Here is a 14,115-nt window from a genome sequence, read left to right as displayed (position 1 = left end):
TCATGTTCAGCCAGCTGTCGACCAGCACCCCCAGGTCCTTTTCCGCCAGGCAGCTTTCCAGCCACTCTTCCCCAAGCCTGTAGCGCTGCATGGGGTTGTTGTGGCCGAAGTGCAGGATCTGGCACTTGGCCTTGTTGAATCTCATACAGTTGGCCTGGGCCCATCGATCCAGCCTGTCCAGGTCCCTCTGCAGAGCCTTCCTACCCTCGAGCAGATCAACACTCCCGCCCAACTTGGTGTCGTCTGCAAACTTACTGAGGGTGCACTAACACCCTCAGTTGTTTCCTAACAACCTATTTATTGTATTTGAAAGGAGAGCCAAGCCGTACATAGCAAATGCTATATTAACAACAAGATACAATGTGCAAATTTAGTCATGTATTCCCAACTTTTAGTTGTTTTAAAGGAAGCTTGTGGAAATTTATTTATCAAACTATACGTCTTTATCCTGTGCTGTTGATATGCATATATAAATATATGTATGTATCTATTTATATTTATTTGATTAGTTAAACCACTCTCTAAAGTATTTGGATTTTTTCCCACAATGCAAAGATAACAGGATCAGGTCCTGACATGAACTATTACACACAAAAAATGCCCATTTCTTTGAAAATTATTCAGACTGTAGCCACTAAGCCACATACGTGGCCTTCCTGCCTTCCGTCCCCCCCTTCTTCCCCTCCCATCCCTTACCCCTCCCCTTTTTCCTTCCTCCTTGCCTTCCTCTAAGCCTTTGCCACATATGCTGACGGGATTTTAGAAACAGGTTTAGAGGGTTTCTAAGGGGCTAGGAGGCAAAATCTTCCAATATGATTCCCATACAAAGAACCATAAATTATCAAATACATTATTTAACAGCAGATGACATACTCTTATTTCTCTCTAAAAGTAATGTAAGACCTTACAGAATATTACATACATGTAGCTTTACAATCACCGGTTTTTGGGGAATGGTTTAAAGTGCCTTGTAGTGAAGTTGTACAAGTAGGATGTGCTCTACCACAACTGAAAGCAGGGAAAAACTTGCAGAGGAAAAATGAAATTCATGTGAAACCACTGTGAGAAATAATTGATATTTATCAATATGATAAGCCAATGAAGAAAAACATTTCTGTTGCTTTAAATTCAATGATTTCTGCATAGCTTCTTCTGCTGTGATTTAAACTGTTACATGCATGATAATAAAATAAAGGTGAATTCCAAGGCCATATGATACTGTGCAATACCATTAGAAATGTAAAATTTGTCCAAAAGTTTTACACATGGATATTTCACAATGGAAAACTTTTCTAAACAAAAGAAAGTATATTATTTAACTTCCACAGCCATGGAAATGTATACCTTCAAGATGAGTACGTAGAACACAAATCTAATGATTCTTACATATCAATTAACGTAAAATAAATTAACGTTTTATTGTAGAGTGAAATGAACATCCTAGACTGATATTCTCCAAGAATGCCTATTCCTCAGCTCAGTTGTCCTGGAAAACATTAAACAATGAGATGCAGTACACAAGAACTATCAAAAGGGAGCACTTTTGAGCCACTGAAACCGTACGTACAATAGGCTGAAAACCACAATCTCCTAGCTGCAGACAATGATACTATCTCAGGTATTTTATGTGCTAAAACGATCATTAAAAATTAAGCACCACATATAAGCTGCCATTTAGAATATTAATTTACCTTTACTAATCATCTTTTTAACTTGAGGCTAAAAGAGTTCACTTACCATTCGGATACTCAGGCTTAGTCCATGAGATGTTAAAGGAGTCAGATGAATATGACTGAGCTTTTGGAGCAGGAACACCTTCTGGTGTACTCTCATCTGTTATAGCTGTGCTAGCTTTGCTTATTGAACATCCACCTCCAGTGCAAGCCTTAAAAATACGAATCAAAACAAATAAACATATTTCAATGTAATACCAATAATTTTAGCAATGATTTTTTGTAAAGTTTTATGATTTTTACATATCTAAACTCAGTAAGTCTGTGCTTTTCATAGAAGATACTTTTCTTAGTATAGATTTGTTTACTTCTTCTCTTAAATAACAAGATGTGTTACTCATGATACTTAGTTTTTAGGTATAATATAGCTAAAACATTATATTAATGTTTGACTTGCAGCATTTTGCATTTTTCTGTGAGTCATAATCACAATTAGATTTCCACTGCTTTTGCAGCTGCAGTTAAAGAAAATTACAGTACAATATATATCATTTACAGTGCAAAACTCTTCTGGAATTGACTGAAAAGCTCTCACAAGTTCCAGACACAGAATATACTGACCAACTTGCAACGCACTTAAAAAAATATCTTGATGAATAGTCATTGAGAAAAAAATGCATTCAGACAGTCCTGCACTTCATGACAGCACACAGAGTGGTGTGCAGATGCAATTAAAATAGTGAAAACCCACTCTATTATAAATCAATATGTAACAATTATTATTACGTTTATGGATAACAAAGTCAAATCATTTGTATTTCAGTTACCAGAGAAGAAAAGATTGATTACACGATTTTACATTTTCCTTGATTATGAAACAACACAATGTGAAGAAAATGTGCATATCACCCCATATAACAGGCTTTTAAAGTTTTACATGCACAAACGTAAGAGTACACAGCTATCGTCCTTATGTGTGCTGGTTTTCCAATTACTTGCACTAAGATCAATGACAAGAGACAGGAGTTCTTAGAGAAGTTAAAAAAATATACAAGAATATATAAACTCTGTACCGGATTTAAAGATTTTTGGTTTAGTTTATTGGTTGTTTTTAATTTTATTGTTTAGCAATAAAATAAATCAAAACCTGACTTCAACAAAGATTCAGATTCAGATATACTCTTAAGTAAAACTTATGGGATCACCTGTGTTTTTTAGGAGTTGCCCATGTGCTGAAGTGCACAAGCAGCCCACTCTGGATCATCAGCACACAAAGGAAAAATAACTTTGCTGTCCAGATCTCCAGGAATAAAATGTTTCTCTCAATCTAGTATATTTTATTTGAAAGGTTTAGCTTCAGTTTCCCAATTCTCAGTGTGTTTCAAATCAGAAAGCAGTCAACATACTTCCTACCCCGCTCCAAAAGTGTATACTAGCCCCATGAGTAAAAATAAGAACTGTTTGTAAATGAGGCTGTTTTATACACCAAGATTGTTTTGATTTCACTGGAAATTACACTCCCAACACAACTACAGAATGACTCCCTGTGTTCAGTCTGGGCTATCAAATAAAGATGAAAGAATGCAACCTTAGTTTTGGGAACATCCAAAAATAGCATTTACTTTAAACATGATAAAATTTTTTAAAAGTCAGCTTAGATGGATGCTCAGACAACTGTTAGCATTTTGATAAGGAAAATATTTAAAAACATCATCCTTCCAGCAAAGGCAGACTATTCTTCAAATGAATTCGCTTCTACTGGCTTCATGAAGAAACCAAAAAGACCAGCTCTGGAAGACCTCTTCCTTGTACATTCCTACTGCCTTGCTAAACAAGTTCCACAGAGCCTTCCTCAGCAGTGGAGGGCTTTTTCATTCAAGGGCTTGGTAACCGCAGCCTTCCCGTTCATTTATTTCTTGAATTTCATGAAGCTCAATTTTTGTATCTCTGAAATGTGCTGGGGTATGAAGTTTCTGATTCTTCTAATGAAAATCAGTAAAAGAAAGCTCATCTGTATTTTAAATAGTGGGATTTTAGATTCGTGCATCCAAATGGACTGGACATTGCTGGGACTCTGTCAATCACATCCAGAGATGCTCAAATCCATAAAATCCTACACCCAGATCGAGCCCCATTGTGCCATTCTGAACTTCACTGAGAAACAGATTTGAGGCAAAATTTGCAAAAATACCAGTGTCTAGAGAGCCTAGGGAGAGATACAAACCACATAACAAGACACCGTACAGTGATGCTCCAGCTAGCACCTGAGCCAGCTTATCCACACAACACAGCCGTGAAGAGATATTAGCTTAACAGTTAAATCACAAAAGCACTCAAGTCATATAAATGGGTGTGCCACCCCAGCTACTAAATGCAGCCTTTCAGCTTTTCATCTGCTTTCAGATTGGCCTGGCTCACACCCATCCAGCTTAGAGCATGAACAGAGCAAAAGCAAGTTCCTTTGCACTAATCCATGGAGACATGACTTTAAGACTTCTCAGCTGACTTTTGGAAAGAAGCATTAGATTGGCTTATAAAAGCTGTTGCACTCATTTATGAATACACTTGCTACCTATTAAATGGCAGTAATTAATTGTGAAAATTGGTAACAGCATACAAAGATAAATATTTTGTTAACTCTATTGCATGTACTTATATTAACCTTGTCATACAAAAGTTAAAGCCAGCAGCTTTAACAGAGGTGCTGTAAGTTCTGCTGATGAGGATCCTCACTCCTGTGTTCAAAGCTGCAACTTTTGATAACTCAACTTCCAATTTCCCACATAAACCAAAACCAGTTTTTGCATGGATACAAAACAAAATTACTATTACCTGTGAAACAAGGAAAAGAAAAAGTTTCTAGCTGATAGAAACATTTCATTCTAAGCAAAAAAACCAGGAAGCATTTAATTAAGTTTCCAGAGTTGAAGGTATGCTATTGTTGTTTTTACTTTAAAGTTTTATTAAAAATCAGATTAAATTATATGTGAAACACTAAATATTTCAATTTCTTTCCAGGTGTGTGTGTTTGATTTGTTTTTTGGGGTTTTTGTTTTTTCATCAAGTGTAACATTTGGCCACGTTTAAGCTTCATAACTTGTAAATCTCTTAATACTACATTCTTCTCAAACTAGTCTGACAAGTTCTAAATGGGTTCAAATGTTTTAAGAAAGATATCACCTCAAAGTTATTGGACATTTCATGCACTTTTAGACCTGCCATTTTCAAAGCTGCAAGGACATTTAGATCTTCTAACCTGCCTATCACAGACCATTGCATTTTATCCAGGTAAATCTGGTTATCTTCATCACCAGAAGCAATGATCTTTTCTTACTTTCTGGTTACTACTGATGCAACGCAAATATATATAAAAAAAAACCCAACCCAAAGAAATGAGAAATAAAATATAAAGATCAAAGGTTCCTAAACATGTATTCAGTAACTTCTAGAAAAGCTGTACATATTAATGAAGTAAAAACAAAGTCCACACAACACTGTTTTGTTTTAACCATATCCCAAGGCAGAGCCACCAAAAGAAGCAGTCCCAGTTGCTCTCCAGATCCGAGCTGTTAATTCTCCCCTGCTCCTCTCTCCTTGTGCCTCCCCGTGCACAGGAGCTGGGCAGGAGCAGAGAAGAGCTGTGGGACAGTGAAGGCCAGCACAAATTCTTTTGGTACTCCCACTTGCTTATAAAGGCATAAAATGCTTGTTCAAGTACTGCCTTCGTTTTGGACATGGTGCTATTTTATACGTTATACAATTTACTATGCTGAAATATCTAGGCACAAGTGAATTAATTTCAACATGAATCTAAGCTTTAATTAGACTGAATATCCTTGCTTTTTCAAGTTCAAGTCAAATCCTTATCATTACCTGAAGGTAGTTTATTTTTTGTGGTATAATATTTAGAACATTCAAGAGCATGTTAAGAAAAAATGAATGCATACCCAGTCTACATAAATGTAAATTTATTCATAATCAAGAACAGAATATTCTCCTATGGCATTTATCAAAGCAAATATCCTTATATAGGTATTGTTATAAAATGAACAGTGTGCTTAAAACAAGGGACAATCCCATGCTTTTATGCACATATTTTCACGTTTATTGGTGAGCTGAAGCCATTTTATTTCATCACAAAATAAAACCAATTATAAAGAAATGCAATGAAAATACCAAGGTCTTTTAAAATGTTTTCAATAAACAAACTGCTGCCTTACACTGAACTCTTTTCCTCTCTGCTATTTCCTTCTACATACAGATTTTAAGAAGAAAAAGCAAATTATCATGGTACCAAATATGAAAGGCTAACATTTTCAAATACATTCAACATTTTCTCATAAGTTGGGGGCAGGAGACAATTTTTAAGTCTTTCATGTATTTCTGGTCAATTCTCTATTAGTTATCATCCAACTTATCCTTGAAGAAAACCTGTATTTAAATTACATACACATTTTTTGAGGGCCTGTTTTGAAACAAAACACCTACTGTTGTTCAGCATGGCTCATCCACCTTAGTTTCAGAAAGAAGAGGTTAAACAACGTGGACACATGAACCATTAAGTATTTAAGATGTTAACAAAACAAGAATCATTTTCACCATTTTACACCTCTACTACACATCTTTAAAACTTACAGCTAGTTTTATGAGGTATTCAGTACCCGGGAAAAGCTGCTGAATAGTAAAATCCAGAAAAAGTTCTGTGCTGTTATAGATTACATTCCACTTTGTAAAATTCTGCTCATTGTTGGCAATATAAATTATATAGCGATCTAGGATTCCATTTACTTCTACTGGTTCTTTCCATCTGCAAATAAAAGCAAAATATGATTAAGACCAGCAAAGATTCAGACCATACTGAAAAATGTAAGGCTTTGTTTAGGGGACTTTGTGGGGTTTATTTTAAGAATTTAAAAACATAGTTTTGCAACCATAAAAATAAATCTAAGGCATACCTCTAATGCAGTATTTGTACTCAATAGATAAATGATTACAGTAACACACAAAGCAGGGGCTACAAAACGGGCATATCACCAGAACATTTCCTGCACTGAAGTTTGCAGAGGCTATGCCCATATGTAGGTTATACTGATTGCGTAAAGACAAAATGGAAATTAAGTTGGCAAGTGATAATCAGAAGGTTCACAGAACCACTAAACTAATCACTTCTATGCATTTAATCATAATAAATTTAATTTTATGTCACAAACCCTTCCCCTGATTGAACTCACTGGAATTCTTGAATAAACTGATGCACTATTGTGTTGTCAGGAAAGAAGAAATCCTTACTTACTGTACATATATCGTTCTAGAATCCAAAACCGTCAGGACCGGGGCATCTACGTGAGATGGTGGCAGCTGTGCTGTAAACAAGGTGACCTGGGAACTGTTTGTACAGCCAGCAAGCGTGCATGCAGTGAGCAGAAACTGGTGTGGCGTAAAAACTGCTAAATCTAGGGCAAAAAAGGAATATGAATTTACTTTGCATATTAATTTTACTTTGTTTTTCTGTAACTTTCAGAGAGTAGTGAATTCAGAAAATTAAGAAGAAGAGGGACCTGTATCTCTTAAATGTTTCAGATTTGTCCCAGAGGAGTGAATAGGTGCTAGCTGTTTAATAGCAAATAACTGCAAATTTTTACTACAAATAGATCTATGGAGCAGGCTTTTGCTGAGATGACCCCATTGTACAGTACATTTACACTAGAACGTACACCGCCCAAACAAAACAAAGATGTTAGCCTCTTAGGTGCTAAATACTATATCAATTTGCTACAGTGGCAAGTGAACACACCTTTAAGATGACTAAATCAAATCAAATTAATGGAAAAACAAGTACAGGTTCATTAACACAGCCGGATTATATTTTTTTTAAAAATGTGCTGTATGATGCATGAATGTCAAGCATCAATACATACAATGATTCACTCCATGCAGGTTTCACTATAAGCATGAACACAAAGGAAGCTCACTGTTGCCACCACTTATACTGGTCTGTTCTCTCTTTGCCTGTTTGTCTTCAGCTGCATGAACACCAAACATTTGTAAAATATATTTCAGTAAAGACAACCTGTCTAATCCTATAGCAAAACAACCATTAAATGGTTATTTATTATGAAGCTATCTTGAGTTTCAATTTTTGCAGAAAATGGTGAATAAAATGTAGCATCTTTGCTGAATAAATATTCTAAAAGATTTTTAGCTTCATATATTCTTCCCTATACTCATAAAGGAAAGTTTGTCAGAAAAATTATAGTACGAAAGTAATGCAGACATTTTTCTAATCTTTTTCATTTTAATTAAAATAAAAATAACAGATTTTAATGAGCAAATTGTTTAAGAAGGAATTTACAATTGACGTTTTGGCAACAGTATAAGGTATACAAGTAAAATGCATATGTTATAGATACACATTTTTGGTATGGCAGAAAAGTTCTGGGTTTTTGCAAGACATAACAAATGCTAGTGTTTTCAGAGCCAAATAGTATCAAGCTATCATTTTGTACGAAAATACTTGTGAGCACAAATTAAATAAATTACAACTGGATGACAAATACATCACTAAAGCAGAAATGTTGTAGACCCAACTTCTTTCTCATTAGTTTTCTCCTCATATAATGTCTCCAGTCCCTGCCGCAATGGAATTCCTTCTGATTTACTCCACTCTGTGTGAGGAAAGAATGAGCTCATGCATTTTTATTGAAAATGCAGTATCACTCAGTGGTATTGTTCTATGGAGCACATGGCAAAGTGTGAGTTAAAAAAAAATGCCATAACTAAAAAAAAAAATCATCAAGTGAATGCCTGTAACACAGTGACATGTTTAATCAACATAATGGGGCTGATTCTACCAGGGTTAAGCAGTGCTTATGTGGGTGAGAGGGGGAAAGCGCACTCCAGAGCAGGTGCTCAAGCTGGCTCAGCAGGCAGAGAAAGTAAACTCTACATACTGCACCGATTGTATTGCCCTCATTAGTGTACACCTTCCTGGATCCCTTGTTCTTGCAGCTGTCATCAGAGAAGCCACAAAAAGTATAGATGGAGATGGAAGTCTGTGAGACAAGTATCAGATACTCCATGTTCTGGGTGGGCAAACAAGTGACCGGAAGGATTTTACTTTTAGCAATCCTGAAATGAACAGCTGAAAGCAATCCATGGCACCTATTTAATTCATATCCTTGTAAGTGGTGAACACTCATTCTTCTAAGTTGAAACTCTATTGCGAGGCTTCACTTAGCAGTGTGAATATAACACAAGGGAAGGGAGAAGAGAAAAAGAAAGTGGATTTCTCCTTTTCCATTTGTTTATGGTGGATCACTTTTTTCCTTGTATACAGATTTGTGATGGGGGTTGGGGAGGGGTATTTTTCTCTCCTTTAAGGAAAATTCCTCATCAAGGAACTGCTTTTTTTAAAAAGGTAGCTTGTACTGAAACCCTGATTTGATGCACACTGTAGCTGATGAGACTACTTGCATGCACAAGAGTTTCTGGAAATACCTAGCTAAATTTGAAGAGGGAGGAACTTTTTCAAGGATGAAGAGCATGGAAGATGGAAAAATGTTTTATTTCCCTCCCTGAAAAAAACAAGTGACTATAAGTTACTATGTGTGTCTCAGTGCCTGGAAATGAAAAAGCAAAAAGACAAGACAGGGAAACATGCAAAGTTTAAAAACAGGAATAACAAGGAATGGAAACACAGGACATATGAGCAGCAAGATCCTTTAGGATCAACTGATAAGCATACTGAGAGGGGAGGGAAGGAGAGGAGAGGTTAAAAAAAAAAAAAGAAAGTAGAAAAAAGCAACATGTCACCAGGATCAAAGTAAATCTTTGTTCCTCATCTTGATTTAATAATGCCAATGTATTTTGACTTATAAATGCCGAATAGAAAGTTTCAATGGAATCCGAAAGATTTTGGTGGGATAAAGGCTAAAAAGAAAAATTACGTTAGTGGGAGCAGGAGAAGAAAATACAGAAATTAGAGACTTAGGAATGTCACTCAAAGCATGAGCTTTGCAGTCAATGAAAAACTCTCCATAGACTTCATCAAGGTTTGGATGAGCCCGCAAATATAGTGTACGTAGTATTTCTAAAAGGTTAGAACCAGAAACTGACAAACTGAACAATAAAAATCATATTACATCATAATTGATTCAATTATTTGTCACAATCTGATTTGGCAGGTATTTTCCTATTTAAAGTTCAAAGTGTTTCATAATGGATCAATGGATTCAGACAACTACAGATACAAACATGAATCTGAATGAGGAGGGAGGAGGTTCTTAAAACTACAAAGCCACTGTTTGTCAAGGTCCTCTAGCAACAACGCCTTGTTTTCCATTTGCTTGATTGCATGATTTGCATAAGATCAAATGTAGGCAATTGTGGACATGAAAAACAGATCGCTCTCAAACACATTAGAAATGGATCCACAAGCATTATCCAGAAATGCGTTACAAGAAAATGTACCCCAGTGCATGGAAAACTCAGTGATTAATGTCAAACAAAGTATAATTTACAATATAGGGCATGAATTATATGCTATTTTACAATTGATTTCATGCTGTTGCTGGAAGAATTTCATTGATCTCAATTTAAAAAATGAACCCAATAAGCAGACAATTATTTTCTTTTTAACTCACAGAAAAACTGAAATTTTTTTTCTTAAACATTTGCTTGACCAGGTTATATTCCTGTGTGTTCCACAATTCCAGTCCCCTGTGTTACTTTAAAATAATATCAAATGCTTCTTATTGAAATTTTCCAATAACTACTCTCTTAAATCACTTATTTCTTACCAAAGCAAAACTAAACTTAAAAATTATAGAGGTTTGCTAAGAAAAACCTAAATTCAGGATTTGGTCTTGTACTCATTTCTGGACTCAGAAGGGCAAAGAAAAAAGAGACTTTCTTGGGGGTAAGGGTTCCCTCAAATCATCCTATTAAGGTAGCAGGTAGCCAGAAGAATTATTCTGCATTTTTCCAGTCAAAAACAGAACAAAAGAAGAAAATTAAAATAAAACTCCATGTATGTGTTTTAAAACCATTACTTACTTTCCCCAAAGAAAAAGGCCAGGGGGAGGGAGGGAGGGGCAGGGCAGGGAGAGAAGGGATCAACCTGCCTTTTCATCTCTTTGACCTCAGAGGCAATACAAACAAACTAAATTATTTTCTAACTCATATGTCAGCAAGAGAATTGCTAACTATAGTGGCTATCATTAAAATCGACATTTGCATACCACTACATTTATTATATATGTGGTATACGTGGAACTTCCCACACTAACCAAGGCAACTATCTTAAATATCATGGTAAATCTGACTATAGTGGTTGGTATATATCCAGTTTCTAATAACCACCAGCATAAGTCCTGATAGCACAATCAATGCATGAGACAGAAAGAATAAAGAATGACCCTGTTTGCATGGTCAATAAGAACACTCACTTTGCTTTGATCATATTTAATGGGTAGTCATTGAAAGATAATATGCAACACTATAGTGCTACTTTTAGCATGGAATTTGAGAGATGTTACTATGATAGAGAAGAAAAACATAGTTAGTAGATTAAAAAAAACAACTCCGAAATCAGAGATTTAAGAACTTGACTCAAAACATGAGCTTTACCATCAAGATGTCAGAGTACATCACAGTTCAAAAATAGCACAGTAGTAATGTCTAAAATGTTTTAATTTATCTGTAACATGCAGCATTCTGTATTGAGGTTTACAGCAAGAGAGTCACATACCCTTCTTTCCTCCCCTCTTCCACCCTATTTCCACTCTCCCTGGTTTCAGGCAGCTATTATAAGGACCAGAAATGGCAACGTCCTGTCTTGGTGAGCGCTCAGTTGAAATGTGACTTGCGTAAGGAACCCCACATAGTTTCTCTCAGGAAAATAATTGAGACAATAGCTATCCCATTGCTATATTCAAAGGAAAATAATATAGCAGCACTGTAGCAAGGGATTGTTAGCAGCACAACAAAGAAAACCTGCTGAGAGAGTATGAAGATGAAAAACTTCCAAAGAATTCCAATCACCACGTTGTTTATGTAGGTAGACCGTATGACTACTTCAGCTCATTACTCACATCCTTATTCTGTTCTCTCATCTTCTTTCTCATAGTTTGTTAAATTAACTCACAGTAACTTAATATTTAATTAGAAGGTAAACTCTTTGGGACCATAAATCTGCATCACCAAATACAACAATGTCCCCATCTGATTTTTATGCACTACTAAAAAAAAAAGAATCAAATTCATAAAGTAAGTGCCAAGATCACATTATCAGGCTTGCTCCATCAGACATCATTAGCAGTTCTTTCCCTTCCACCATTTTCTGAAAGCAAGCAACAACTCATATATAACTTTTAGTACAGTATATCCTGCTTTCTGTACTTATAAAGCACCAATCACTTAATTATATTGACTCTCAAAGAACCATCACTTATGTACAACCTTCTCTGGGAAGGTATTATACTAATGCTGCATCTTTTTCACAGATCTCCTGTGAACCCCATGCCATCCTCATCACTCCCTTGAAAATATTTCAGAAAAACCAGGGCGTCACAAATGACACCACTTGCCTACTTCAGGCAACTCAATCAAGCCCAAGAAAACAGTGTGCTCATGTACCTAATTGTATAAACTAGCAATGAATGGCCTTTCACATGTGGAATTGGCCCATTAATTGAAGAAAACAGCTATCTTCCAAGATAGCAGCAAATTCTGCCGGATATTAGTTAATAATTAAGAATGTTCCAGAGTGAAAATTAAAAGAATTTTGTGAAGCCACTAAAAACAAGGGCAAGAAATAGAGACAAATAAACTCAGGGTCACAGATAATTATTTTCAGGAAGCACCATAAGCTGTTGTTCTGCTCTGTAGCCAGCAAAGACTTTGACACAATGGCATATGGACGAAACAACTTTGCTTCTAGCTGGCCAACAAATGCTGATGTGTTTTAGAAGCTATTTGCTCAGCAGTAAATATCGCTGGTTTTCCAAATTACTCATAAAGGAGTAAATCCTCATTCCATTTGAGATTTATATGTTTCAGAAGAGTTCAGGAAAGGTACAACTTCCAGGCCCCATCTGAGGAATTAAAAAGCATAGCATAAAACCATGTATCATATGGGAGCACCAAAAACATGACAGTCATATGTTGGACTGTGTAAAAATGTTATAGTCAAGAAGAAAAACCCTTTGGCACAAATGTGAAACAAAAGGATCTTTAATCATTTCAGTTTGCAATGATTTCAAACAATTAATGAAGTTATTACATGCACATGGTAGAACTACAGTTCCACTTTAGGGAAAGTGGTAGCTCCAAAGTACTTTAATGCTTTTAAATATAATTCTGTTTTAACAGCAAACATTATAAAGTCTATTTGTTTTCACATTTAGTAACAGTGTCTCTTGGTTATGCTCTTACAACCCTTAACTGTTGCACAGAAAACCCTTCTGCCACTTATCAGCCCAAACTCTTGTACTTCTTTGAGCACAAACTCATCCCTCAAATATTATGTTTCATCCTGGCCAATTCACAAGGCCACATTAGCATCCATTCCTGATTACTGTGTTCAGTTTTTCCTTTTTTTTTTTTAAAAAAAAAAAACTAATAGTTTTAACCTTACCCTAGCAAGGTACACATCTTTTTAATTAAACATGAATATTATTCCTTTGCCATTGCGAAAGCTGGAATACAAGGATTCCAGTCTTTTATTTTAAACCCATGTCCCTGAGATAGCTATTATGGGTACATTTTCCAGGCTGTTCTTGCCATCCAGTTAGGACACGCTAACTTGAAATCCTAAAGGTGCTCAGCTGAAGAAAACTCAAATCATGTGGAGTGCCACATACCACATTGTTTAGAAAAAGTTGAAGGGAAACATCAGAGAAGGACATTTAAACTTCTTTTAATGCTTTATCACCGATTAATCTACCTGATTCCTTGTGTGACTCTAAAGACATCTCATGTCACTTACCATAGAAGAATCACGGTGCATGTGTGAAGCTCCTTGGAACCCTCCTTCCCCTAACATCCCTAAAGTGTTCCCCTGGCCCATCATCATTAGTCACCATCAGAGAAATACAAAGGCATTTTGGGAGGTTTTTTAAAGGCTTCTCTTGCTGCCAAAACAACACATAGCCAGTCAGTGCAAACATCCAGCATCAAATGAACCTATTGAACTTCCAAGTTACATCTTTGTTTACTAGAATTAAAACCATGCATTGTCTCCCTAGTTTACTTCAATTATAACAGCTGGACAAATAAGGTGAGTTTGAAGGTCAGAGGGGGAGAAAGCAGAAACAGGACAGAGCACATTAATTTTTACCAGGCACATGAAGAGAAGTAATTGTGGTCATACCAATATCACTATCTTAGTTTTATTTCTCTCTCTGTCATTTCCTTGGACATCATATGGCATGACACAGCCCTG

The 14,115-nt window shown here is 35.9% G+C and overlaps 1 protein-coding gene across 1 annotated transcript in view; it reads right to left on the bottom strand.

The window, feature by feature from the left end:
- LOC103899194 (usherin) overlaps positions 1 to 14,115 on the bottom strand; it is a gene marked incomplete at its 5' end in the record, with an annotated part of 310,634 nt that overhangs the window by 196,612 nt on the left and 99,907 nt on the right. Inside the window, 3 exons of the mRNA XM_019472152.1 lie at positions 1,738 to 1,885; positions 6,309 to 6,480; positions 6,967 to 7,126. Coding sequence (XP_019327697.1) covers positions 1,738 to 1,885; positions 6,309 to 6,480; positions 6,967 to 7,126 — 480 coding nt within the window. The remainder of the gene's footprint in view (positions 1 to 1,737; positions 1,886 to 6,308; positions 6,481 to 6,966; positions 7,127 to 14,115) is intronic.

The sequence above is a fragment of the Aptenodytes forsteri genome, unplaced genomic scaffold (genome assembly GCF_000699145.1).
Source record: "Aptenodytes forsteri isolate BGI_AS27 unplaced genomic scaffold, ASM69914v1 Scaffold195, whole genome shotgun sequence".
NCBI classification, from domain to species: Eukaryota; Metazoa; Chordata; class Aves; order Sphenisciformes; family Spheniscidae; genus Aptenodytes; species Aptenodytes forsteri.
This window is presented reverse-complemented; position numbering and strand designations above follow the sequence as displayed.